We start from the raw sequence: 27579 nt of genomic DNA, 5'->3' as shown, positions 1-27579 counted from the left end.
AGGAAACTGAGCGTCTTGCTCCTTTATTACGGTCTTCTTGACGGCGTACAGTGAACAACTGTGACATTGACTCAATGAATTGCAGAGTGAAACTGAAATGAACAGATTTAAAACATGCATTAATATTGTGTACACAAATACAACACAAATCGTCAGGTGTTTAACAAGGACAGAAATACGGCTCAAAATGTGACAAACAACGATAAACAATGCATTTTCGCAGCACCTTCGCATGCTAATTAGCTTGTTAGCACCGATTTAGCATTGTCGCTACGTCGTTAGCAACACTCTAAACTAGCGAATTTCCAATAACAATCTCTGAAACACATTTCTAAATAATGATACACACGAGCAGACTTACAGTCATTGCTTTCGAAGGTGAAACGAAAGGAATATAACTCAGGAGGACCAGTTGCAACGATCACGATCACGCTTTCTGTAATGAGTCGTCTGTTGAAACGTGACGTCTGCTACCCACAATGCACCGCGATAACTAAATGAATATTCTAAACGGAATTACTATTAATGAAATGACCCAAAACTTTTACTGTGGGCAGAACAGCGAATTTCAGGGGAGAGGAGCAGGGTACACCTTGAACCGAGTGTTAGTTGCTAAGCTAATTGTAGGGCGCAAAAACTGCGTGCATAAATTGACCATTCACCTTGATGAACAATTTGGGTTGAGGATCTTCAGTTAACCTATACGCAAAAAAAATGGCGTTGAATTGATTTGATTTAATTTGGGCGTGTCGTCCGTCATTTACAGTTCAAAGCAAAAATGCTCATTTGACTCAAACGTCGACCTGCGATTCACAAAATCAGAGGAAATGAAGATATTCCAGGGTTGATGAATCAAGGTATGATTATTACGGATGCTATTATTAATCCATATGTTTACCTGCAACCTCCTGTTTTGTTTTGTTTTTGGGGGGGCGGGGGGGTTAGCCGAGTATTTGTTGTTCACCGCCTCTGCTGACGCGAGCACTCGGGCGGATGAGTCAAACCTGCGTCACGCAAATCGTGACTTGCCATAGTAATGCCCCCCTCGCCCCCTCCTCCGTTCTTGTGGGTCCATCCTGGTCGGGGGTTGGGAAGGGGCGGGTGGCAGATTTGCGCTGCGCACCATCACAAGCACGTGGGAAGCAAAGAGCCGACCAGTCAGCCCCCGGGCGCAGCTCTTCTTCCTCTTTCGATGCTCCCCGTCGATGATCCACGCGCACTTTTCGCGTGTCGCGCGCCCACCCGTGAGCGTGGCAGGCTTGCTGCACACGGACCCCGGCGCGCCTCACCCATGAAGATCCTCCGCGTCGCGTCGCAACTCCTCTAAAACCCACCCGAGGTACGTGCCGTCACCTTCCATTTTATGTGCTTGACGTCGTCGCGTGGTGCCTTTTCCCCCACCGCGCACTTCCATTTTTTTACCCCCCACTCCCCACCCCCCTCATACCTGGCGCGCGCCTCGAAACGTGCGCCTTCGATCGTTGCACGTGACCTTGGTACGTTCGTAGCGGTCATCCAGACAGCAGATGGCCATGCGTTATTGGACTTGCATGTTGAGGTTGTCTCTCGTTAGGCGCCGCATTGTGGGCGTTTTATTTTTATTTTATTTTTTTTTTTACGTCCACGCGTGCACGCGAGCTGGGTCGACAGGGCCTGTCCAAATTCAAAAATAAATACCATCAAATCAACACAGAGTCTTGCTCTCTTCAATTTCACAATTTTGACTGTTATTCAAGCGGATCAATAATGATTGACACCTTTTGCCAGGTTAAATACGCTCATAAGTAGTGACTTAAACGGGATATCAATGTTAAAAACATTCCAGGGCTCCAGACTATTTTATTTTTTTTACTGGAAGCAAAGTGCGACCGTATTGTTTTGTGTGTGTGTGTGTGTTTTTTTTTATTGTAAAGTGCCCTTGGGTGTCTTGAAAGGTGCTTATAAATAAAATGTATTATTATTATTATTATTATTATTATTATTATTATTATTCATTCACAACACCCATTCGCACTCACACTCACACCTAGGGACAATTTAGAGTGTTCAATCAGCCTGCCATGCATATTTTTGGAATGTGGGAGGAAACCGGAGCACCCGGAGAAAACCCACGCAGGCCCGGGGAGAACATGCAAACTCCACACAGGGAGGCTGGAGCTGGAATCGAACCCGGCACCTCTGCACTGTGAAGCCCACGTGCTAACCACTGGACTACCGGGCCGCCTTGTATTATTATTATTATTATTATTATTATTATTATTATTATTATTACTAAATGTGCAATGTTTTGGGAGCCAGTCCTAAATCTTGGGGCCACATTGTAAAACAACTCGCAAAAAAAAAAAAATTTCATTCATTTTTACCAGATGAACTGATGAATGGGCTCAAGTGCGGTGGTTTTTTTCCGGGTACTCCGGTTTCCTCCCACACTCCAAAAGCATGCACTGAGGTTAATTGAACACTAAAAAAAATGTCCCTAGTTGCGATTGTGAGCACGAATGGTTGTTGTTGTTGTTGGTCTCTGCGTGCCCTGCGATTGGCTGGCCACCGGTTCAACGGCCAATCCTCCATGAAGCCCATCCAGTTGCTCCAGAATGCTGCGGCTTGTACTCATAAGAGGGAGCTCATGACTCTTATTCTGACATTGCTTGACTGGCTCCAGATATTTTTAAGACTTCTTTTGAAAAAGAAAACCCTCATCTTTTTAATCTTTGGCTTGTGACTCCTCATGAGACTTGAGTTTGACTGTTGTTGTGCTTTGTTAGCATAACTCGTTTCGCTCCACGGACGACAGCACTTTGTATACTGCGGCGGTCATTTTAAAGTGCTCTCAAAATATACTTGAGTTGAGTTGAGCTGTGAAGTCGTGGTGTTGCTTGCAATTGGTGCGTTTCTTGCTAACCTAGCTGCCAAGTCTCCGAGAGAAGTGGAGCCTGGACCTTTTCTGGAATCGGGTCTATCAGCCGGTGGCCAATACTTGCTACTCCTGTGCTAAGATGGCACTTTAGAAGGAGCATGGCATTTGGGTGAATGCATAGATGGATGGATAGCATTGTCGCTTCGCTATATTCGACAGAAAAAATCTCGCTACGCTAATCTCGCTACAGAAAAAAATCTCGCTCTGGCTACGTTCGCTAACGTAGCCAGAGCATCCCTTGAAACGTGACCCGGGGGAAGGTGTGACTTTACCGGTTGCTTTGCTTGAGTGTCATCACAACAGGCAGCACAACAATCGCCACCGCCCCCCACCCCCACAACCGCCAGCCAGATTTGCAGCCATCCCCTCAAGGGGATGTCGTGTCTGTTTGCGATGGCGACAGGAGAAACTGGCAAGCAGTGAGGCTGGAGCACCATTTCAACAGGACGAGCCATTGCCTAGCAACCAGACGAAAAGAAAGTCCAATAGATTTGGACCGTGAGGGAAACCTTAGACCTGTTCTGCGTTGCTTTGGTTTGACTGGAGGCCCATGCAAATCCCATCCTGCCGACTTAGGCCTTCTGGCTCCTGTCCTTATGTCAACAGTCTCGAACTAGGGGTCTGCAACTGGACCGGCAGATTGGTGACCTGTTGTTAATCGCAGATTCTCTCGGCTGGATGATTTAAATCCACTTTGAAGTCAGCCAATCCTCCATGAAGTATCTCCAGTTGGTCCATAATGCTGCTGCTCGCCTCTTCACTGGTCCTCGTAAGAGGGAGCACGTCACGCCTACTTTTGAAGTGTTTTTATTTTATTTTCAAATCTTGATTATGGCCTGGCCCCAGCTTCCCTCTTGAAGCTCCTACGCTTCTCTGCACATGCCTGGGGTGCTTCAGGTCGACGGAGCAGACGCTATTCGAGGCTCGGAGGGGATGGAGCCTTTTTCCGTCCCCAATCAAGCTGCATTATGCATCGTGACTGCGATATTTATCCTTTCGCACAGCAGCCTCATTGTCTCACAACGTTTTCATGTTTTCTTGAAGCGGCGCATTGATGACAGCCGTGCCGAGTGTTTCTCGTGACTCAAAATCGCGCCGTGGCGTCTTTGAGATGGCAGTGATGAGGACGCGCACGAGCTCACTTATGTGTTGTTTTTTGTTTTTACCCTTTCCGCTTCGGATCAACCAACATCAAAGGATTTGCTCTTCTTTGTTTTTTTTTTTACTTTAGCTTTCTGAGCCTTTTTGCGTCACTTTTCTTTCTTTCAAAATGGACAATGATGGTGCGAGAAGAATAGCCAGAAAGTTAGGAGATAGAAAATACTGCAATGGTGGTGCGAGTTGGAGATGACCGGCTTACAAAATGTCAAGAATTTGCAAAGGAATTCAGCGTTTTTGTCGCAAACGTCAATTTGGCAAGCTGTGCAGAGACTGTTGACGTTGGTCTCCAGTGGCTTAGCCAATCAGGATTCAGAACACAATGCACTGTTAAAAAACAAACAAACAAAATGTCATTAAAAAATAGCCAAGCTGTGAAAGGTGAACCGCGATATAGCGAGGGTTCACTGTACTTGGGGGGGGGGGGGGGGGGGACATCCCATCTGACACCCTAAACTGGTCGCCAGTCAGTCGCAGGGCACCTATAGAGACAAATGACCAATTACAACCACATCACATCCAACGAGTACGAACAGATCACACGCTACCTGAACGCAAGTCAGACAAGTGGACCACTACACCATCAGCGACTACTTATCGTAAACATAGTTCGGGAGGATACATTTCAGTCTGATCGCAATAGCATACAAGTGTCGGGATGCTGTGAACGAAAAAAAAATGGAGCAAAGAAGTGAAAAGAAAATGGCAATTAAAGTACTGTAAAAGCTTCGCGTGTGGACAAGGAGAGCTGTTTTGTACGAATGTCAAAACAAAAATGTTTTTAAAAAAATCTTCAAAGAACAAAATAAAATCACGCTCAATTTCCTGTTGATTTCCTTATCTGTCATATAACGTTGCCATTTGGGGATATTTCCAAACTGCCCACAGCCGTGTTAGCCGCAGTTTAGCTAGCTTGTCACGTTTGATGGAAACTAAAAATGTTTTTGTGCGTATTATTTTTACATTGTTCCGAAGCAGTTTTCATTTTTGGACTTTAGTTTGTATCGGCTGTGACTTTTGTGGCGCATTAGAGTCCGTCTGTTTGTGATGTTGAACACGCAGGAGCACCGTTTGAACACGACTGTTAGCCTCTCACGCTAGCTAGCAACTGAAGCAAGCTAGAAACTTGTGCGACCATGTATCATTCGATAACATTGAACATTACCATCAGGCAGACGCTACCAAAATCTGAAATAAAACATTTATTTAATTTAAATTAAATGTAATAATTTCAGAGTCTTATGGGTTTACTGGTTGATTTATTAATGTAGTGGACTTTTGCGACTTAGCACGAAGCCTAGCTTTGGTTTTGGAAGTTTGGTCCAGTCTATCCCCTCGATAGCGCTCGCATGACTTTTTGTATTGTGTCAGACGGGTCATCGCCCAAATAAGCGCCGTCCCGCCGCCCATGATTGTCACATGACTCAACTTTGCAATAAAGACCTTCACTGAGAGGGGGGACTGGCTGCTGTAATGAAGTGGATTAGTCAAATGCTACATTCAGAGCCGCAGTGCCACGATTGTTTCGTGTTGCATGCCAGAGGACAATGCTGACATTTAAATTTCATTCAGGAGAGCAAAGCATGACGTTAAAAATGATTCTTTGAGTTTGGGTCCTGTATGGAAATTGTTGTCGTTGAAATTCACATTTTGGTATTTAGACATCATAACATGATAGGGGCGGCTCGGTAGTCCAGTGGTTAGCACGTGGGCTTCACAGTGCAGAGGTACCGGGTTCGATTCCAGCTCCGGCCTCCCTGTGTGGAGTTTGCATGTTCTCCCCGGGCCTGCGTGGGTTTTCTCCGGGTGCTCCGGTTTCCTCCCACATTCCAAAGACATGCGTGGCAGGCTGATTGGACACTCTAAATTGTCCCTAGGTGTGAGTGTGAGTGCGAATGGTTGTTCGTTTCTACTACAACGACAGACGCTAAGAGTAGCTGCATCGGGATAGGCAACCCCCCCCCGACCCCCCCAAAAACCAAAACAAAGCACTGCATGACTTTGACTTCCCTTGCACGGGGTGTGTATTGTGTATTGTATTGTATTACGTAAACAAAAATACACCAGCAATGAATTCAACTTTACAAAAACATCACCTTGCCATAAGGTGGCGCCAAAAGATACATTTATTACATTACCGATTAAAAAAAAGGCAAATGCAAGTTTTTTCCGCAAAAAAGGATAGGTTAAAAAAATGTGTGGATCGCTGAATGCGCAAACACCACCGTTTTCGTTTAAATGCCAAATGTCACCATTCAGGAGACATTTTTTATGGGGCTCGGTGAAGCAAAACGATGGCCCGCTAGACCACCGCTTGCTCTCCAACCCTTTTTGTCTTTGCAGAAGCACAAGTTCGTTCCAGCGCCTCCGAATCTCCCAGCTCTCAGCCCGCCCGTGCACACCCACATTGGATCGAGCTGCCACGCGCGCGTGCCCAATCATGCCAAACAACACCCGAGTAACCCAGCTGGAACACAGCAGCGAGCCGGTCACCGAGTCCGTGGCCGACCTGCTGTCTCTGGAACACCCCATGGACTACAAGAGCAGTCAGATGAGTATGGGCCTCAGTCCGGGATCCACCGCCCCGGTCCGAGCCCTTCTCCCCTCCCCGGACCCGGACGCTGAGGACGGGAGGCCGGCCTGGAACAATAAACTGGAGTACATCCTGGCCCAGGTGGGCTTCTCGGTGGGCCTCGGCAACGTCTGGAGGTTCCCATACCTGTGCCAAAAGAATGGTGGGGGTAGGTGAAGCCAATGAATGCCATTTTTTTGGGTGAACGTGGAGTTTGCATGCCTGCGCGGGTTTTCTCCGGGTACTCGCGTTTCCTCCCGCATTCTGAAAACACGCAACACCCGAAATCGCCCGAATCGGTGTGATGAGTGTGAGCGCGAATGGTTGAACGTCTCTGTGTGCCCTTCGAATGGCTGGCAACCGGTTCAATTAAACAGGTAGTGAAAGTCCACAGCCCGACATTCTTCACCCTCATTTTCCAGGTGCCTACCTGGTGCCCTACTTCATCCTCCTCCTCCTCATCGGCATCCCGCTGTTCTTCCTGGAGCTGGCGGTGGGTCAGAGGATCCGACGCGGCAGCATTGGCGTGTGGAATTACGTCTACCCCCGGCTGGGAGGCATCGGGGTTTCCAGTCTGATGGTAACGTCATCAATGACCTTCTTCATTGAACGAATTGGAGCAACGTTAGTCTGGATAAGATAAGATAAGATAAGATATCCTTTATTTGTCCCACACTGGGAAGCAGTTGAGAGTTTCAACTCCTGCATTGTGGCGTCACCAAGGGCCGAAATAATTGGCCTCCTTTCATCATTCCTCATTTTGACTTCCCGCTGGGCTCCCAGTTGGTCACTTATCACGAGGATGAATGCAGGCGAGTCTGCGGAATTAACACGTCCAGTGGCCATCTCACAGCTCCGTTGTTCCCGTTGCTTCCTCTCTGCTATTAAACGTTCTTGTTTCCAACATGGAGTCATGCATATGAAATAAGCACGTCTGTTCAATCAGTCTGTGACTTTGGGTCATATAACTGGTGCCCAAAAATAGTTCCTCAGAAAAATATTGACATACACCAAAAAAAAAAAAATGGACGTAAAAAAATTGTTTTTAATCCAATTAAACATAAAAATACGTTTCAACAAACATCACTCTATGACCATTTAATTATCTGATTCCGATTAGGGTTTATTTGGATTAATTATTTATATATATTATTTATATATAATTAGTTATGCACATTGTCACACCCACACAAAAAAAAAAAACACTCACACTCACCATCGCCAAAAAACGTCTCGCACACGCTATCAAAAAGCGACCGATGCTCAGAGACTATTTCTCTTTGAGACTACGTTTACACGGTTTCAATAACCCTTTAAAAACCTGAATATTGCCATTATCCGGGTTTTAAAAAGCCATGTAAACGCTCAAAACCCCGAATCTGTTCGCCCCCCGGGTTACGCCTTTCGTAACCCGAATTGTTAGATCACGTGAACTGGGTCGAGTTATTACTTTGGTTTGTTACGTTGGTTTGTATTCTGCGCATGCGTGTGACGTAACCGCAAGGAATCTTGGTCTTTGTAGTACACAAAGCGTCACAGCTCGCCCAACTACATACTGCGATTTTGCCGCTGTCTTCCGTCCATCCATCCATCCATCCATCCATCCATTTTCCGAACCGCTTGATCCTCACTAGGGTCGCGGGCCGCTGTCTCGTCTTTCGTTATTTTCTGTCTGTGTGCCGAAATTGACAGCGTGGAGACACACACGCACTCACACGCGGAAGTGACGTCAATTTGCATAACGACGCCCGCGCGGCGCCGTTTAAATCGGGTTCTTCAAATGCAGGGGCAACGGTCCGCTGAACGGGGGCTTCCCGAATGTTTCAGAAAGCGGAATGTACACCTTACACCGACTTTTGACTGCTTGTAAACGTAATCACTCTCTCTCGAGGTTGGGGGGGCGCATGTCGTTGGGCAGCTATAAATAGCGCCTCACCCAAGACTGCTGAGAGCTAACAGCTCAATAATTCATTGGCACTCAAGACTTAATCTGACGTCGAGGAGATTTCAAATAGGACACGTTGGACGAAACTAAATAAACTCACACACATGCTGTAACATCTGTGCATATTCCTTACGTCTTAATTCTTTTACTTTAACTGCGCACCGACCTTTATTTGTGATTGTGCGACCTGATGGAAACTGGCGCTTCAATGCTGTCAGTTAGCAAGGCTGGCAAACCATGTGGCCAGCTGGGACACCTGCTCGCTCGGTGTATGACCGAACAGTAATTTTTCAGGCGGAACAAGGGAGTCCGAGTCACGGTGTAGTTTAGTGTATTTGTTCATATCGATCTTGTATCGCTGTGCAAATCCGTAAAAATGAAGCAATGAGGTCACGTGACCCCATTTGTTTGTTTGCGCCACTCCATGCAAACGCGCAGTTGTCTCCTCCCCCAGGTTTGCGGCTTCGTGGGCCTCTACTACAACGTGATCATCGGCTGGAGCATCTTCTACTTCTTCCAGTCCTTCCAGTACCCGCTCCCGTGGGCCGAATGCCCGGTCCACATCAACGGAACCCAAGCCAGTAAGTGCACCGAAACCCAAACGTTTCCCTGAGAATGCTTTTCAAGCATAGTTGGACATAGATAACCAACTCCCCACCCGCCCACCCCCTTTCATGGTATACTATAGCAGAGCTCGTCGCGATGGGGGCATTCGCGATCTTCCTCTCGCAATAACGTCCAAAAAAAAAAATCCACTTGCTTAATGTGACCTTATGATGTGAACCGCCATAGACTGGCGAGTGGAAATTAGCTTTTGATGTTTTGCTAATTCAACTTTATGACCAAGGTTACCTTAACACACGCATACAAAATTATTTACAGGCATATACTGGCTTTGTTGTTCTTTGTTGTTGTTGTTGTTGTTTGTTGTTCTTTACCTCGCTCTTAAATATGCTGCATCTAAAGTACATCTGTTAGCACTGCAGGTGCGCAACTTTAAATTCAAATGGTCCCTTCATGTGAGAGCAGTGTGGTTCTACACCTTCGGCGGGATTTGGCGCGACACAAATTTGAAATGAATTAAATTTGGACTTGCCTGGATACTGCATCCATCCATCCATCCATCCATGGATGCACTTTCAAATTGTCGCCATGGCTCAAAAGACAAAAGTCGAAAAAATGCCGAGGCTAACGGCGAGGTGATCTCTTCTTAAGTGTGCGCGCCGTCATCGGTGTTGAAAAATTCAATTCGACGCCACGGCCGCGCATGTACTCGGCGCAACCGACTTTGACTTGAAACATTAACGAAAGAAACGCAAGTGCATCGAGACAATACGACACCATTAAAAAATATATATATATTTTTTAATATATATTTAAAAAATATATATATATTTTTAAAATATATATTAAAATATACATTAAAAAAAATTTTTTTTAATGTATTAAAAAAAATATATTTTTTTTAAATTATAAAATAATTTTATTAAAAATATATATTTTTTATATATTAAAAAATTATAAATTTGTTTTAATTATAAAATTATTTTATAAAAAAAAAATATATATTTTTTAGGTCAAGTCAAAGAAAGCGATACCCGGCACTCACTTTTGTTTCATTGCAGTCACGGAGCCCGAGTGCGAGAAGAGTTCAGCCACGACTTACTTTTGGTACCGTCAGACGTTAAACATCACCAGCAGCATCGACGACACGGGCGGCCTGAACTGGAAGATGACGCTCTCCCTGCTGGTGGCTTGGATCTTGGTGTGCTTGGCTGTCATTAAGGGCATCCAGTCGTCTGGGAAGGTGGGCGACGACAACCCGCGTTTCTTCATTCTTGCGTCGGTCTGTCATCGTTCTGTTTGTGACCAACAGGTGGCACTGTCGGACTCCCTCCGCAGCTGCACACCTGTTGGTCGTGATGGAATGAGTTGTTTAAAAGACCTGCTGTCATGTTTTTGGTCGTGTTTCTGTGATTGATCGTTTTTGGGGTTTTTTGGTTTTTTTTTGGCTTGAGTCATGGTTTTTGTTTGTTTTGTATTTTGTTTTCTCTGTGTTTTTATCAATACAACTCGTCAAGTACATCCTGCTCCTCCTTCCTGCATGTTTATTGAAGTCCTCCGCCGTCTTTTCCAGAAATGACTTTCTTCTGACTTTTCGTTGGCTCAAATGGCACAAGCCGCATTTTTTTTTTTTTTTTTTACAGACATCTTTAACATTTATGATTGAAGCAAGGTGTTTAGTCCCGTTTCCTTCATGTTTAAAAAAAAGTGCTTTCATCTGGACTCTTTGGCTTTCGGGGAGCTCTTTTTTTTCCAAATGTTGATGTTTTTGAGTGAAATGTTTATGTGGGTGTTTCAGTTTCATTTTCGTATCTTTTCCTGCAAAAAAAAACAAAAACCAAATCACGGAGTGCTCAATGTAAATACCGGACTGAAAGAACAAACGCTCTCCCAATTCATCTGTTTTCTCAGTCGGCCAACGCCTTTGCATCCGTGCGTACGTGTTTCCATGGCAACAATCTGACCTGTGTGTCTCCTTCAGGTGATGTACTTCAGCTCTCTCTTCCCTTACGTGGTGCTCTTCTGCTTCCTGGTGAGAGGTTTGCTGCTGAAGGGAGCAGTGGATGGCATCGCTCACATGTTCACGCCCAAGGTGAGGCGCCACCTGCAGGCCGTTCAAAGTGAAGGCGGTTCAAAGGAGGCAGGTCAATCTGTCCGTCCGAAATATCGCAGACTGAGCCGCCCCAAAGGTCGCTGGAGGGTCGTCCGGCACGTGTCGTGTTTGACAGCAGCTAGTCAAGTCAACTTCCGATGATTTAGATGCACAAACAGTCTGAAAGGGCTTCACGTGTCCACAGTTGACAAATATTGACGACGTCCCGCCTCCGAGTAGTCGAGCCAGCTCTTGTCCAGCTAGCTCGGTACAAATCATGTCAGAGCAGAATCTGTACAGTGACATCCAGACATCCAATTGAGTCATCATCACTGAGCCCCCTCTCCAGATGAGGGAAATACAGGTGGGGGGTACAGAACAGAGGAAGTGGCAGTTAAACAGGCCAAAATGCAGTTCAACTAATTGCAATTGGAAAAACAGAGGAAGCGGCAGTTAAACAGGCCAAAATTCGGTTCAACTAATTGCAATTGGATACAAATGAGTCTTAGATGGAGCTTTTAAACATTTCAACTGAGGTAGCTGCTCTAATTTGCGCGGGTCGGGCCTTCCTGGGCACTGGATCACCCGAGTGGAAAACGCTCTCAAACAGGGGTGTCAAACTCATTTTTGCCGTGGGCCACATTTTAGTTTCCCTCGAGTGGACGTTATGACTGAAACCATGTAAAGAAGTCAAATAACGGTTGATTCAACTATTGTTTAAGTTACTGTAATGAGGGGTTTGGTCACAAGAAAATGCCTCCAAGATGTCTTTTATTTATTACAGATGAGAATTTTAAAGTTTGGTCGATATTTTAGGACGCATTATGGAAGGTGACATAAAATTGTCACGTTCGTATTTTTGGCCTGGCAGCAGAAATAGAAATGGAAAATAAAGAAGATAGCACAATGTCTTTGTATGCCGGTAATAATGTAACATTCTCCTCCACCGAGAGCACCGGTTTTCCTCAAGGATGTGTACTGAGCCCCCTGTTGTTCACGCTCTGCACATTTGACTGCTCTCCGACTATTAGCGGTCCAGTTTGCGGAAAGTTTTTAACATGATAACAATCAAATCATTCTAGGAAATGTTCATTTACTCGAGCCACAAGCAATTCACTCCGAGCATGGAAATCGCCACAATCGGACTGAGTATGAATCGCTTCCTCATTTTTCAAAGTCTCGTAGATTTGAGTCTTTCCGACTGCAGGCGTCTTCCTGAATGTTTCGTACTTTGTTACCCGCTTCGTTTAATCAGCTACATATCAGGTTCCCTTCCACGGTCATTACTCTCTCCCTCTCTCTTCGTCTTCCCCTCCCTCCCTGTGCTCTGCAACTTGAAGTAACTGCGCCACCTGATGTTGAAATACCCGTCATTACAAGTCCAAACGAAATGAATGCAATCACATTGCGCACCAATCTTCGGCGGGCCGGATTAAAAAGACCAAGGGGCCGGATCCGGCCCGCGGGCCGTAGTTTGCCCACCTGTGGTCTAGAAAAACGAATCCCCCCTTTCACGGTCGCAGTGCAGCTTTGGAAGCTTCGTACGGTCTGAGATCAAGTGACGCGAAGGCCGAATGCCATGAAAAAAAAAATGTTGACCAATATGGCGCCGATCGTCAGCTGGAGAAGATGCTGGAGCCGCAGGTGTGGCGAGAGGCGGCCACGCAGGTCTTTTTCGCGCTGGGCCTCGGCTTCGGCGGCGTCATCGCCTTCTCCAGCTACAACAAGCGCGACAACAACTGCCACTTTGACGCCGCGCTGGTCTCCATCATCAACTTCGTCACGTCCATCTTGGCCACGCTGGTGGTGTTCGCCGTGCTGGGCTTCAAGGCCAACATCATGAACGAAAAGTGTGTCGTGGAGTGAGTACGCCGTCAGCCCCCCCCCCCCCCCCCGCCCATTCGTTCAGGATTTTGTTTGGGATAAACGGCTTGACGTTCTCATTGCGCAGGAACGCGGAGAAGATCTTGGCGTACCTCAACACGAGCGTGCTGAGCAAAGAGCTGATCCCTCCTCACGTCAACTTCTCGCACCTGAGCACGCGAGACTACGCGGAAATGTACGCGGTCATCAAGACGGTCAAAGAGGACACCTTTGCCCAGCTGGGCCTGGATCCTTGCGTGCTGGAGGATGAACTTAACAAAGTGAGTGACATCCATTTTTCTAGACCGGGGGCGCATCTAGGAAAAAAAAAAACAAATCAAAGGACGCGAGAGCCGCTTTGACGTTCTCCGACTTTATCCAACACGTTCAAACCGCTTCATCCAGTAATTATTTGTTGTAGTTGTTGTGGTCGAGTCACATTTATTTCGATAGCCCCAAACGGTCTCAAAGGGCTTCGCATGCCCACAAATCTTGACGACATCCCCTGAACTTAACCCCCAGGAGGGCAAAGGAAAAATTGCCCCAAAAAAGCCCCATCCGGGGAAAAACCTTGAGAAGGGGCCGCAGATGGGAGAATCCCCCCCCTCCTTCTCCAGGATGACCAGGTTGCCAAGTGGGCAGCATTATCACATTTTTTTTGTTCTTGTTGGCGTTATTTTTAACACCGTTTAGGGGCGTTAAGGCAAACAGTTTGGTATTTTTCATGACATCGGGGTGGTCCGCCACCCTAAGTCCCAGAAGGATCGATCCGCCCCTGCCCCTGATTTGGATTTATTCGTGAGTGTCCGTTGATATCAAGTCAAGTCAGCTTTTATTGTCAAGTATATATATACAATTTTATTATTACAAATTTATCATTCATTCATTCATTCATTCATTCATCTTCCGAGCCGCTTGATCCTCACAAGGGTCGCGGGGGGTTGCTGGAGCCTATCCCAGCTGTCTTCGGGCAGTAGGCGGGGGACACCCGGAATTGGTCGCCAGCCAATCGCAGGGCACACAGAGACGAACAACCAACCACGCTCACACTCACACCCAGGGACAATTTAGAGTGTTCAATCAGCCTGCCACGCATATTTTTGGAATGTGGGAGGAAACCGGAGCACCCGGAGAAAACCCACGCAGGCCCGGGGAGAACATGCAAACTCCACACAGGGAGGCCGGAGCTGGAATCGAACCCTCTGCACTGTGAAGCCGACGTGCTAACCACTGGACTACCGGGCCGCCCTATATATATATATATATATATATATATATATATATATATATATATATATATATATATATATTTGTATATTTAAAAAATTATAATTTTTTTTAAATTATAAAATTATTTTATTAAAAAAATGTATATTTTTTTTTGGGTCAAGTCAAAGAAAGCGATACCCGGCACATATGTGCATATGTGCTAACCACTGGACTATCGGGCCGCCCTACAAATGTATCATTACATGTATATAAATAAGATATTTATTTAATATATTAAATTTAAAAAATGTCATGCTCTTACACTCGTAAATAGTTTCTTTGCATATGTAGGGAAGCAAATGTATGTTTTGCGGTCATAGTCGCTGTGAATTTGGGTGCGGCAACCCAAACGATTTTGAATATAAGCTGCAGGCGGCCTAACAAAAACAGGCGGCGGTCCGCAAACCTCCCCCGATCCGTTGTTTGGACACCTCGATCTGATGTCGTTATCGTCATGGTGCAGGCGGTGCAGGGAACCGGTTTGGCCTTCATCGCCTTCACCGAAGCCATGACGCACTTCCCGGCCAGTCCCTTCTGGTCGGTGATGTTCTTCTTCATGCTCATCAATCTGGGCCTGGGCAGCATGATCGGGACCATGACGGGCATCACCACGCCCATCCTCGATGCTTTCAAGATCCGCAAAGAGATCCTGTGCGGTGAGCTTTTTTTCGTCCTCTCGCTTGGGCGACTCGACGTCCCGGGCGGAGTTCTGAGCGCCGCTTTGCTTCCCTCAGTGGCTTGCTGCATCATCGCCTTCCTGTTGGGGCTGCTCTTTGTGCAGCGCTCGGGCAACTACTTTGTCACCATGTTTGACGACTACTCCGCCGGCTTGCCGCTCACCGTGGTGGTGATCCTGGAGAACATCTCGGTGGCCTGGATATACGGAACCAAAAGGTGCCCGACATTGGAATGAGATTCCGGGAAGGAGATGTTTTCCACCGCGCCGCCCTTATTGGACGCTTCCTTCTCGCAGGTTTATGCAGGACCTGGAGGACATGCTGGGCTTCCGGCCGTACTCCTTCTACTACTACATGTGGAGGTACGTGTCACCGGCCGTTCTGGTGCTGCTCATCGTGGCGACCGTCATCGAGATGGTCATCAGCCCCGCGGGCTACAACGCCTGGGTGGAGTCTGAGGTATGTGCTCGAAATGCAAACAAAAGCGTTCCATTTAGTCCAGGAAAAGGGAGGGCGGGGGGGGACGGACGTGTTTGGCGGCCATTTTATCGGAAATGGTTACGACAAACTACCGTTCTGTAGGTTAGACTGGATATGCCGTATTGGCCCGAGTATAAGATGATGTTTTCTTGCATTGAAACAAGACTGAAAAAGTGGATCACAACGCTAGAGGGCGCCAGATACCATTGAAGCGAATGCTGAAATTGACTCCCCAGGCCAAAGCAAAGCCCTGTTATGAAGAATAAAAATAAAAATAGTGGTAGCACGAAGAAGAAAAAAAAAATAGCGGTAAGAAGAAAATAATTGAAGAGATAGCGTCGCGACAATCTGAAGAAAAGTGGGTCGAAGATCAGCCAGGTTAACAGGCAGCTGGGGAGAAGTTATGATGTCCTTTACATTTCAAAAACCAGAAGCCATTCATTTACCAATGTGATTGCACTTTATAATAATAATAATAATAATTTTATTTATAATCCCATTTCAAGACACCCAAGGACACTTTACAATAACAAAAAACACAAAAGAATACGGGTTGAGCAGCGGCAGCCAAAACGCGCCAGCGTTCACTCAACCCGAAAGTCGGAATAAACCACGTTGACATTTAAATATCTGAACATATTTAAATCTTCAGATATTAAGATTTGAATGAGGCAAATTAACATATGCCTTTTCTCTCATATATTGTTAGAATAATTTGTTTCAAATGTACGGTCATTATTTTCGGTATAAGAATGAATTTGGTGTTGGAAAAAGTCTTTTTTTCAAACACGAGTCTCGAAAAAGAGGGGGTAGTCTTATAATCAGGGCCGTCTTATATTCGGGCCAATACTTTGACTTGATACTGTATCCTATTGCTTTGACTTATTTCTCCCGCTGAACACCTCCCTCTGTTTTGTCCCCCAACCCCTTCAGGGCTCCGAGCGTTTCCACAGCTACCCTCCGTGGGCTTCGGCCATGGCCTACTCCCTCATCGTGGTGGCCATGTTGCCCTTGCCGGCGGTCTTCGTCGCCCGTCACTTCAACCTGCTGTCGGACGGTTCCAACAAGTTGTCGACGTCCTACCGCAAAGGCATGATGAAGGACATGTCCAACTTGGAGGAGCAGGACGAGCAACGCTTCATCCTCGGCAAGACCCCCCGCCCGGCGCCCTCCCCGATGCCCGCCCACCGCGCCTACCTGGGGCCCGGCGGCACGCAGGAGATGACCAATACCAACTACGGCACCGGCACCAAGACGGGCTACCAGAACATCGGCTCGCCGGAGTCTGAGCTATAATGCGCCAAGAGGTTATGTCTTTTCTTTGTTTTTTTTTTCCCCCCTCCCATCTTTACCCATTCGGTGGATCGGGTCCTGAAATGTCTACAGCTTGCTGGCTCTACGTTCTGAATATAAATACAAATTGAAGCTATAAGCAGCAACGTAGGGGTGCGCCCACTCTCCATTGAGAGAAAAAAAAAAAGGTAGCCTCAAACCAAAATGGCCGCCGTCCTGTTCAATTCTGGGCCATCTTCAAACCAAAATGGCCACCGTCCTTTTTTGATTGACATGCGCACCCTATTTCAATTCAATATCCTTAAAATACATGCACACGTTAGCAAAAGGACACACCCACTCAGCAAATATTGCAGAGTTTTTAAAGTTTGTCGAGGATTCCCAAATGGCGTTTCATTTGTCATCATGTGGGGAAAAAAGAGCACAATCGTCGTCACGAATGAACATTTGTCAGCTACTGTGAAAGGAGGACGCGCTCAAGAATTGTTGAGCACGCATCCGTTCGGTGAGCCGAAACAAAGTCCGGCTCATCACAACGCAGCACAAAAAACACTTGATTGTTGAATGATACCGTTTTTGCTCTCTTTTTATTTTATTTTTTTATTGACGTAAGCTTCGGAAGGTATCATTTGAACCTCAACTCAATGTCACAGGCCCGTTTTAAAGACAACCACGGCCCAAAACAAAATGTTCCACATAAAAATTGAGCATAAACCACCAGGCAAATAAAAACGAGATCATTGAAAAAGACATAAAACAGTAGCAGAGTCAAAAAAAAAAACAAAACCAAGTCCGCGCTGTGTTAAACGCCAAGGAATACAAACGTGTTTGAGGAGGTCAAAACTGGAAGGAACAGTTCAAATGAGCTCTTTGAGTGCACAGGCAGCCCAGGGGAGGGGGGGGGAAGGCCAGAATCAGCGCTGTGCTCCCTCTTCTGTGTTCCGGTTAGGAAGCCGATGGCGCCATTTCGAACCAACCGGAGGGTGAAAATCTGTCCAAAAAGGCGCAGCTTCAGTGTAGATATAATCAGAAATTGTGGGATTGTTATTATTATTATTATTATTGGTCGATTTGTCCCCTCCAAGATAGGCTATTGTATTATACGTCAAAGAAAATGTGCTATGAGGTCCTAGAAATTCAACAACATCAATCTTTGAAACCTCTCTCTTATCAACGCGAGCCAAAACATTAGGAACGGCATAACAAACCGTAACAAACAAGCTCCGCCCCCCCCCATGCGTGAGAGCTTTTCTTTTGGTTTTGCTCGGTGAGGGAATGAGAGGTGTGACTTTGATCCTTTTTTTTTGTGAGAGCGACCCCGAGTGAACCCTCGGCGTGTTAAAAATAGAGCCGCGTCGCCTGGGGGAGCGCAGCGTTGGCAACGCGCTTGGATACCAGGAACATCGGCCGTTTGTTGTCGCCTGCACACCTCTCTGCTCGGCGATAGATGAGACGCTGTACTGCTTCGTTGATTCGACATCAATCGCTGTTTGAGTAATAACGATAAGAATTAAAAAAAAAGATTTATATTCAAATAGTTTCGATGAATACAGCTCCTTTCAAGGGACCCAGGGTAGCTTTTTTTTGTACACTTCTGGGAGCACTTGAAAACAACCGCCGCGGTGTACAAAGTGCTGCACATGGAGCAAAAAGTCATTCACACCACAAACGATAACACAATCAAGTAATATCCGAGACACTCGGGAGCATAAAAACAAGTTGAGCTAAAAGTCAAACCTCATGCTGAGTCAAAGAATAAAATAAAAAGCGCCTACGGAAAAGGCTCCACCCCCTTTGAGCTGAGTCCTCGGTACCTCCTGTAGCGTTTGGTCAGCAGGGGCCGAGGAGCTCGCAGGGGTCATGACAAGATTGGAAAACAAATGATAGGACCTTCAAAAGAACTCGAAAATAAGCCAGAGGCCAGAGTAGGAGGACCAGCGAAGAGGCGAGCAGCAGCATTCGGGAGCAACTGGAGATGCTTGATGGAGGATTGGCTGACTCCAAAGTCAAGTGCATTACGGTAATCCGGCCGCGATTTGACGAAGGCATGAATGACTGTTTCAAAGTGTTCTTGGGAAAGGAGAGGCTTGACTTGTGATCACCACTAGAACCTTGGTTACAACATGGAGCCTTGCAGACCTGCGCAACTTTGTTCACAGCCACATTCGTAAACCTTGTAGGGTGACAAGTAGAACCTCTTTGATAATCACCAGGACCTTCTGTAGAACATTGGAGTACATGTTGAACCTTCTTAAAGCCCACAGTCACGTTCTTGTCGCGGACCAGCAAAACATTCTTGATCACCTCTAGAACCTTTTATACAGCAACTCAACCTATCGCACCTCGAGAACCTTAACGCCCTCGTTCGCAATCTTGTAGTCTACTCCGGGAAGCGCCTTGATCACCACTTAAAGCTGCAGTTGAAGACAAAATTCACAACAATCCCTTTTTTGCCCCCCCCCCCCCCACCCCCCAGCTCTCTGAGACAACGTAAATTGTGTTTAAAAGTATGGAAAGACTAAACAGTTCGGAGAATCGCAACCAAAATGTGATCTGTTTCTCGCGCATTGTGCGTTCGTCCTTAAATTTCGCGCAAAAACTCAACTCTCGCTAAAAAAACAATTGGCAGCAGAGCAGTCGGCGTGGCGAGTTCTTACAATACACAATATTCACCGGTAGGTGTCGCCGCTAGCCAGCAAAAAAATTGCTTCCGTCTAACGTCTCCAATGATGAATGTCTGGAAAATTTGCTTCTCTGAGTGGATGTCGTTTCAAAAATCGGAATCATAATAATCAAAATGGCGTGAGAGCACAAAGTGTCTAAATAAGTTTGCCCTTTTAAAAGAGACACTTGTTACCCACACATTTCTCACAAGTTTTTGGTGGAGGAGGTAGCGCCTCGTGACCAAGCCCCCCTCATCGCCAACTTGTCCGCCACCTTTTGAATATGGCCTGCCTATCAAAAGGCTGGTAGCTAATCCTAATCTGTGTTAACACTGCAATTTTGACGATTTTTATTTTTTTAAACGCCATGTGATAGCGTTTCAGTGTATTGTCCGTTCCTTTAAAATGTCAAATTTGAATGTGTGACATTGTTGCATAATTCAGAAGGGCTTGATCGCAGACACATTTTGGGAGATGAAGTCGAGCCGAGACTTCCGTTTTCGAAAATGCAGTTGTTGGTATCAGGAGGATCTCAAACATTTTACAACCAGGCACCACCCAAAAAAAAAAAAAATGTAGCGGGCCCAGTCTCACCAACATTAAAACCTTTCAGTCCCTTAAAAAAGAGGAGGGGGGGGGGGGGGGGGGAAATGAAATCACTATTATTGGAAGCTGCTGTAAAATTATGCCCAGTTTGAGCATTATAGCGACACTTAGATGTTGGAAAACATTGAAAAACATAACTTTTGCTTTGACCATTAAATTGTATCGCCCATGGGTTTTGAATCATAATTAACGCTTTAAAAAAAAATCATCTAGATTCACTCCAAAGCTTTTGAAAGTGAATTCCAAAGGTTCCCAACGTCAAGAATCAGCCGTTTAAGGCAAAGCTGAACGTGACGTCGTCTTGTCTTCCTTGTGGCCGGAGACCGAGCACATTTGAGCAAAAAGCACATTTGCCCGAGCACAACGCAGCAGCTGCGTCTGGCTGCTGAGCGATGAGCTCCGCCAGCCGGCGAGCTAAAAATATCGGCCGGCCAGCCAGTCACAGCGAATTAGGTAAAGGAACGTATAGATCATGTCAGCTGTTCGTCTTGGCCGCGGCGAGAAGCTGAAAGCAAAGAGCTCAAACAATATCGTTGGTCTGCGAGGCGCCATAATCCTCTCTTCTCGACCCTCGAGCGCACCGTGTCGAAAGGGGCGGTGTCACCTACGGCTGCCATTTTTGTATTCAACACGTGCACGAGACGTTCGTTATTTCCATTAAAATTGGTGTTGAAAAACAAACACAAAAAAAGAGAAAAATGAAAAAGGACCTCCGGCGAAAAACACAACGGATTGTTTTGATTTGTCGGGTTTCTGTAATGTTTGGTGAAGAGCATTCGTAAAGACTCACGAGCTTGCTCGCCACCAAAATCGGTTCAAAGGGCGACTCAAATCCATCGGATGATCCATCAGCCACTTTGGATCGAGGACCAACGCGTTGGAAGCGGCGAAAGATTCACAAAGAAAACGGCCAAAGTGCCAATCCTGACTCAGTACTTTTGTCCACGCCGACGCGTAGCGTTCCAACCGCAGGGTCCGCTCGTCTTTGTCTGTTGTGTTGTTTGTGATCAATACGTATTGGGTTTTGAGCTATAGTTGTAGCTTCCATTGAGCTTTCGCTAAGCCACGCCCCTGAAACAGAAAGTCGGACACTTCCTACTTTGTTGAATTCAGTGACATATTTCATGTTTTTTTGTGTTTTTGTTTTGGGTGGGGGGTTTGGTCTTTTTTAATGTTCGCAGGCTAACGTTGCTAAAGCTAACGTTGACATTTGTACCTCTCAAATCCCAACAAGCGCACCATTTTTCAAGCCCTAAATGAACGACGCACTTATTACAATACAATACAATACATGCTGATGTGGCGCTAAGCTAACGGGGCTAGCTATAGGCTCCTGGTTGCAATGGACTTTGGTGTAAAGATTGTCGGATAGATGTCGCAACGGTGAACCCCTTTCCCATTCCCATTCACCGATCGACCTCTCTACATATTTTTGCGTTTCTTTCTGAAAAGCCGCCTCGATTTTTCCCGTTCCTCCTAATGGGCCAGGCTAGCAGAGGAGTCGCTAGCGACGATCACCAGCCAACTGCAAACAGCAACGTGATGAAGGATTGTAGTCGAGGTCCCGATAAGCTCACCAAATAGCTTCAATAGCATCTCATCATTTTTTTTCCCAAGGTTAATATTGAAGGATGACTTTGAAATAATGCTAATGTGTTTTTGGAATAATTAGTGTTGTTTTTGTTCTCTGTTGTCGCGGCGTGGGTCTTAGCGAAAGCGAAAACGAATCGACCGGACGGTTCAGTCTTGATGTGAACAAAGCGTAGTTCTTCTATTTATTATATTTAAACTGTAAATTTTGATGTACATTCCGATCAATTTGCAATGTCTATTGGTGTATACTTGAGCTGTAAATAATGATTGTATATTTTCAACAATTATTGGGGGCCGGGGGGGTGTACAGTGAGGTCATTTATTGTCGCTTCGCAGAATGTCAGAGTGCGCGTGTGTCCGTTTAGTCCAATATGTCCGATCCGTGTCGGTTTTTGTGGTGTTGAAGTGTCGTCGTGTGTTGACGGGGCGCGTTAGCGGTCACCGTGTTTGGGCGTTCACAGTGGCAACTTGACGAAACTATCCGTGCGATAGATGGTTTCCATTTTATCGTGCGGGTGAAACTTTACGAGCGAAGATGAAATAATAAAAGGATCGCTTTGATGAAAAAGTCGTCGTTGTGGTTTTACTGTTTTGGGATGTGCATGTTTCAAGACAAGGTTTCGGAAGGTGTACCGTACTTTCCGCACTATAAGGCACACAAAACGTCTTCTATTTTCTTAAAAGTTCACAGCAGTGCGCCTAAAATCCGGTGCGCCTTGTGTATGGTCGTTACGGTAATACGTCCAGCCCCAAAATGGCTCCTTGCTGGAGACGTGTTTACAACTTGCTGTTGGTTCAGTGAACTGTGTCGCTGCTTTGCTAAATACGTTTTTGTTGCAGCTCCGAAAAAAGCAGAGTTGTGGTGTTGTTTTTTCTAAAAACGCACACTTTATGAATGCTTTTGACAGTCTCAACAAATAACAGGCACGTCTTTGTCCATCTCCGTGCCTTCTCTTCTTCCGTTCCACTCGAGAGGCGTTCACGACCGCCTCGGAAAAACGTAAATAACTATTCCTAACTATAGAAAATGGAAAATAACACATCAAAAGAGAATATCAAGCGAGGAAATCACAAAATAAATTCTATAAGCCCGCTACAGAATTTATTTTGTGATTTCCTCATTTGTGAATACACAACAAAGGAAAAAAATAACAAACGCTTCTGAGACAGACCAGTCTCTTACATGTTACTGACATCCGATCGTTCTGTTGGAGCTGGATACAAAATGCCAAAGGGGGGGGGGGGGGCTATAGAATCTATTTATTGATTTCCTCGCTTTTCGTAGTTTCATTGAAGTGATCGTGAATTTCCGTTTTTTGGAGGCGGTCATGAACGCCTCTCGAGTTGAACGGAAGGAGTGTAGTGACATCTAGTGGATGCATTGCGCCTTGTCATCCAGTGCGTCAGATATATGAAAACAATTTTAAAATAGCTCATTGAATGAAGGTGCGCCTCATAACCGACGGGAGCGACGAGCGCAGATTTCATTTCGGAATCTGATTTGCCTTTTTCAAAGCAGTCAGATCCCGGTCGCCGCGTCGCGGTTTGGTAGATGAGGATGCGGCTGCTGCCGTTCCATTTCAATTGAGGGAGCGCACGTGATATTGAGGCGCAAGCTGTGGGCTGACGGGAAGGCGATTTGCTTTCAGAAGCAGCTTTCAGCACCCACCACCACCACATCTCGGTGACTTGTCCCTCCAGGTTTTTCCTGTTTGTGCTCCGGCGGTCGCTTGGGGAGTTTTTGTGTACCGGTGTGTTTTCCGCAGATCAAGAAGAGTTCCTGACAGAAGCCAAATGGGCCTGATTAATATTCATGAGCTGTTCATGTCTATCATCCCCTTTTTAATTGATTCCTTTCAACGTGTCAGGATGTGAGCGTCCAAATGGACTCGGCAGTATTTCAGGGACTTCGGAGGCAGAGGAAAATGTACGCGGCTAATGGTCGGTTTATTTGCCGGCCGACTCGTAATGGCCGAGCTCTCTTTTTTTTCTCTCTCTCTCGCTTAAGAGAAGGCCGTCTCGGCGCTTGCTAATAGAGTTTCGCTAAACGGCGCCCGAGAGCTCAATCGAGGCTTTTAGGTAGTCAAGCTTCACCTTTGGCAACTTTCCATGTTATTTATTTCGTTGTCGGGGTTTCACGACTGCATTTTTTTTGGTTTCCTTTTCAATACTGGAAGGAATCATAAACGTATTGTTAAGTCTCAGTGTCACGCTAACCAGAATGCGGCGTAGTTAGCATTGCCATGCGTGTGCCAGGTATGCTTTAGCTTGTGCTTTTGTAAACAGTGGGGAAATTTGGAGTGACGCATAATGACCTTTGACAAGAGCAGAACAAAAAAAAAAACACACACAAAACACAGACTTTTTCCCCGGGTGTGCAAAGAGATGTCGTGCATCAAAATGAGCATTCAAGGACGGCACAAAACTGCTGAGCAGCAAAAAGAGTACGCGACATCCAAAATGTCCAAACAACGTTTCGACCCAAAATCATTTTAATAACATGGAGACACTGTTTTTGTTCTGCACGTCATTCCGAATCTGCCCAAAAATATTCGGCCAACACACTGTTGTAGAGAACGGTACAATATGCGGCGATGTCCGCTACCTAGTGGTGAATGGTGATATTACAACTTAGCCAGTGGACCCTCTCGTTTGCTGAGGAAAAGAAACGGGGGCAACAACAACAACAAAAAACAAACAAAACAAAACAACAACAACAACAAAAATGTTTGTTGTTGTTTTGTTTTTTCAACAACAACAAAAATTTTTGTTGTTGTTGTAAATAAGAGGTTTGGCATGGGTGTTCTGCCCCCTCCCTTCCCTAAAAAACAAAACAAAAACAAAAACATGAACAAATCAAATGAATACGAGTGAGGAAAAATAAAATCTGCGAATACATGAATACAAAAATATTTCCCCCAAAAATGTCCCTTCTTTCATTCCAGGTCTGCCATTTCCCGCTCTTACTTTTGGAAAAGCCGCCAGTGCGTCAGGCCAAATTCCACATCCCGCCATCCAGATGTGCATACTTTCCAAATGATTCCAGAATGGCGATCTGCTCATCTCTTTTCATTTTTGTCTGATAAAAACAGAGATAGCGACTCCAACCATCGATAAAACAGAGGTGGATGGAGAGAGAGGGGGGGGGGGGGCAGACAAACAAATGGACGGATAGATAGATAGATACTGTAATGTCTCCATAATAGGATTAAGACCAGGCCACACCCACATCACGCACGGGTAGTGCTCAATGCAATGCTAACGCTATCATGGATGAAGTGACACACACACACACACACACACACACACACACACATTAACTCACAAGGGAAGAGGGTGGCGTCCATTAGCTTTCCACAGATCGTATGATGCTTTTGTGGTGGTGGGCGGGGGGAGCGGGGGGAGGGGGGGTGGCTGCCTTTAGGTTAAACGTGGAGTGTGGAATCATTCTTGTATGCTCGAGAGATCGTTAGATCTCCATTACCACTGGCTGAGCCACATTGATTTTTTTCTTTTTTTTTTTTTAGGGGAGGGTGGGGGGGGATTTTTTTCTGTTTCAGACGTTATTATGGTGAGCGGGCTTTTTTGGCTCCATGGCGAGGTACTCTGACAGCACGCTTGCAGCCGCTGGTATGAAATAAGTTTGATTTGAGTGTATTTTAAAAAAAAATCATCACTCAATGGCACCTTTGGGAGGTCTGCGCCGCCGCGGGGGTGGTCGCAGCCGACTCAGATCGAGGGCCGATCCAAGCAGCTCTTTTCACGACCTTGAAATGCGGCGCTCCGGTGGGGCAAGGACATCGCCGAGTGCACCCAAACCCGTTTTTGACACGCTTTGCTCACCGGCGCAGTGAAGTGGGCGCTTGGACAATGGCCCTACCGGCCCTGAATGCTCGGTTTTTCACTTCGTCGACATGTGCCCTGATACTGACGGGTAACTAGCTCGTTGTTCTGTTCGAAACTGCTGAAGAATTTTCTTCATGAGGCCACAAAGGGTTAAAAAAAAAGATTCCAGAAGAAGTCATCATGGTCCCTTTTTTCACCCGCGGGCGGCGTCACACCGACGGAGCGAACGCCGCGGCGGCTCGGAGCCCCTCACCATGGAAACTGTGTTCCCTATCGTCATGACAACCGTCAAGCGGGAAGAAGAGCATAAAGCCGTGAAAAGAGGGGGGGAAAGAAGAAAGGAGCGTCATCAAGTTTGACACTTCGAGACCCCCCCCCTTCCCCCAACCCCCTCCCACCCCTACCCACCTCCTTGCTCCTCATCTTCCTGAGCTCGTCTGGTTTTCAGAATCCTCTCGGTCATTAGGGTGCAAAAACTCTCAAGCTAGCTCTCGGCGCGCCTGCTATGTTTTCGAAATTGAGACGCGCTAGCTTCACCGTTCTCCTTTCATTCAAAGAAACGAAGCCCCCCCCCCCACCGGGCCAATCACAGCGCAGCGCGTGGCTGAGATGACAGTGTGGCTAGAATTGAATTCAAAAACAAAGAAAGAAAGAAATAAAAAGAAAGAAAGAAAAAAAGACCCCGCTAGGTCTGTTTTTAGCATGTTAGCGCCATCTCGCCCTCCCTGTTGCGAAATGCTCTTCATCTCCGTTGTATTCCTGGAATCCTGGATTGTCCTTGAAGTGTGCACGCGCACACTCGGACACACTAACACACACACGGTTGGTAGCGTTAATGTGCCTTGAAGGCACCTGGAAAGAATAGCAAGGACGGCCAATACATTAGGTACACCTGTGCTTTTGAATTGTTTATGTGTCATGTAAGGAGCAAATGTTCCCGCAATACAATACAAATTGCAAAGTGCAAATCATCTCATGACATTTTTTTTTATTTGGTTGGCTAATCATCCATTTCAATGACAAAGATGAAACGAGATTCCGTTTTGGCAGTCTCACGGGCACCACTGCATCGCCATGGTAACATCGGCGTGTCGGCTCCCAAAATAATGACAACAGACATCGGATGCCAAACGGAAAGAAAACCTTTTTTTTTTTTTTTTTCAATTTTTGAATCGGTCAGTGCGGCACTGCGCTTAAAGGGAAGTCTATTCAATCCGTATGTGCATCGAGACACGGAAAAACGGCACACGACGACGGATGTGCTTCTTTGTCGTTATCAAAACAATACATTGTTCATTCACGGTACATACATGTGTCACATCCACGTATGTACAGAAGAGTTACAAAATCACGCACACCGAGAAAAACAAAACAAAACCAAACCAAAAAAAAAAAAATGGGGACGGCGCTACATCGTGTACAAAGAGTACAACTGTGCTTCTCATTCAAAAAAAAAATGTCTACACGTGGATTGAAAATCAACTTGGAATAAACATAAGGCCGCTATGGTCGGACTATTGGACACAACGTGGAACGCAGTCGTCAGCAATCGCTGCTTTGGGCAAAAGTTACATCGCAGCCGCATCGGCGGTCGGGAAGCCTCGACGGACCGAAGCGCACGAATGGACGCAAAGGTTGGAGTTGCACCCGAGTTGCTTGGATGCATATTTGGAGTTTCGGTGACTGTTTGCGGTGACGAGACAGAGGAAGCGACATGCAAATCGCATCCAAGTGAACACTCAAGTGTTGTTTTCGCCGATTTCATGTTCCGTACGTCACGAAGTAACGAATCGAGCAGATGTGCTTCGCTTTGAATCTATTTGGACCTTGCAAATTTACTAGTGCTGTCATTTTAACGCGTTATTATCGGCATTGATTTTAAACAATTTGAACTCGATTCATTTTTTTTTTAATCGCGAGATTAATCGCGAGATTAATGCGGCACCACGTCACAGCGGATGTTACGTTGCTCTAAAAGAATAAAATGTACTCCAACTTAGAATAATTGCTCCAAGTGAAAAATGTTGAAAATCGAAATTCA

The 27579-nt window shown here is 46.0% G+C and overlaps 1 protein-coding gene and 1 long non-coding RNA gene across 2 annotated transcripts; both read left to right on the top strand.

The window, feature by feature from the left end:
• Nucleotides 1–1116: 1116 nt before the first annotated feature.
• On the top strand, nucleotides 1117–17691 carry slc6a17 (solute carrier family 6 member 17). Its single transcript, XM_052054594.1, has 12 exons — nucleotides 1117–1339; nucleotides 6419–6816; nucleotides 7070–7227; nucleotides 9047–9173; nucleotides 10218–10399; nucleotides 11138–11248; nucleotides 12869–13110; nucleotides 13200–13392; nucleotides 14844–15036; nucleotides 15115–15274; nucleotides 15354–15516; nucleotides 16471–17691. The coding sequence occupies exons 2-12, from the start codon at nucleotides 6516–6518 to the stop codon at nucleotides 16831–16833; spliced, it is 2193 nt and encodes a 730-aa protein (XP_051910554.1). The 5' UTR covers nucleotides 1117–1339; nucleotides 6419–6515; the 3' UTR covers nucleotides 16834–17691.
• Nucleotides 17692–20289: 2598 nt separating this feature from the next.
• On the top strand, nucleotides 20290–22260 carry LOC127594115 (uncharacterized). The gene is made up of 2 exons (XR_007960603.1): nucleotides 20290–21039; nucleotides 21152–22260. It is a non-coding gene; the product is annotated as an uncharacterized LOC127594115 (long non-coding RNA).
• The last annotated feature ends 5319 nt before the right edge of the window (nucleotides 22261–27579 follow it).

The sequence above is a fragment of the Hippocampus zosterae genome, chromosome 2 (assembly GCF_025434085.1).
Source record: "Hippocampus zosterae strain Florida chromosome 2, ASM2543408v3, whole genome shotgun sequence".
In the NCBI taxonomy this organism is placed as follows: Eukaryota; Metazoa; Chordata; class Actinopteri; order Syngnathiformes; family Syngnathidae; genus Hippocampus; species Hippocampus zosterae.
The sequence above is the reverse complement of the archived record's forward strand: the minus strand, read 5'-3'. Positions and strand labels throughout refer to the sequence as shown.

What these genes read in the sequence shown, in the direction of transcription:
- slc6a17 (XM_052054594.1), top strand. Translation starts at nt 6,516, where the DNA reads ATGCCAAACAACACCCGAGTAACCCAGCTGGAACACAGCAGCGAGCCG. An exon ending in TCGGGGTTTCCAGTCTGATG is followed by an intron (nt 7,228 to 9,046) that starts GTAACGTCATCA and finishes CTCCTCCCCCAG; the next exon opens with GTTTGCGGCTTCGTGGGCCT. An exon ending in AACGAAAAGTGTGTCGTGGA is followed by an intron (nt 13,111 to 13,199) that starts GTGAGTACGCCG and finishes CTCATTGCGCAG; the next exon opens with GAACGCGGAGAAGATCTTGG.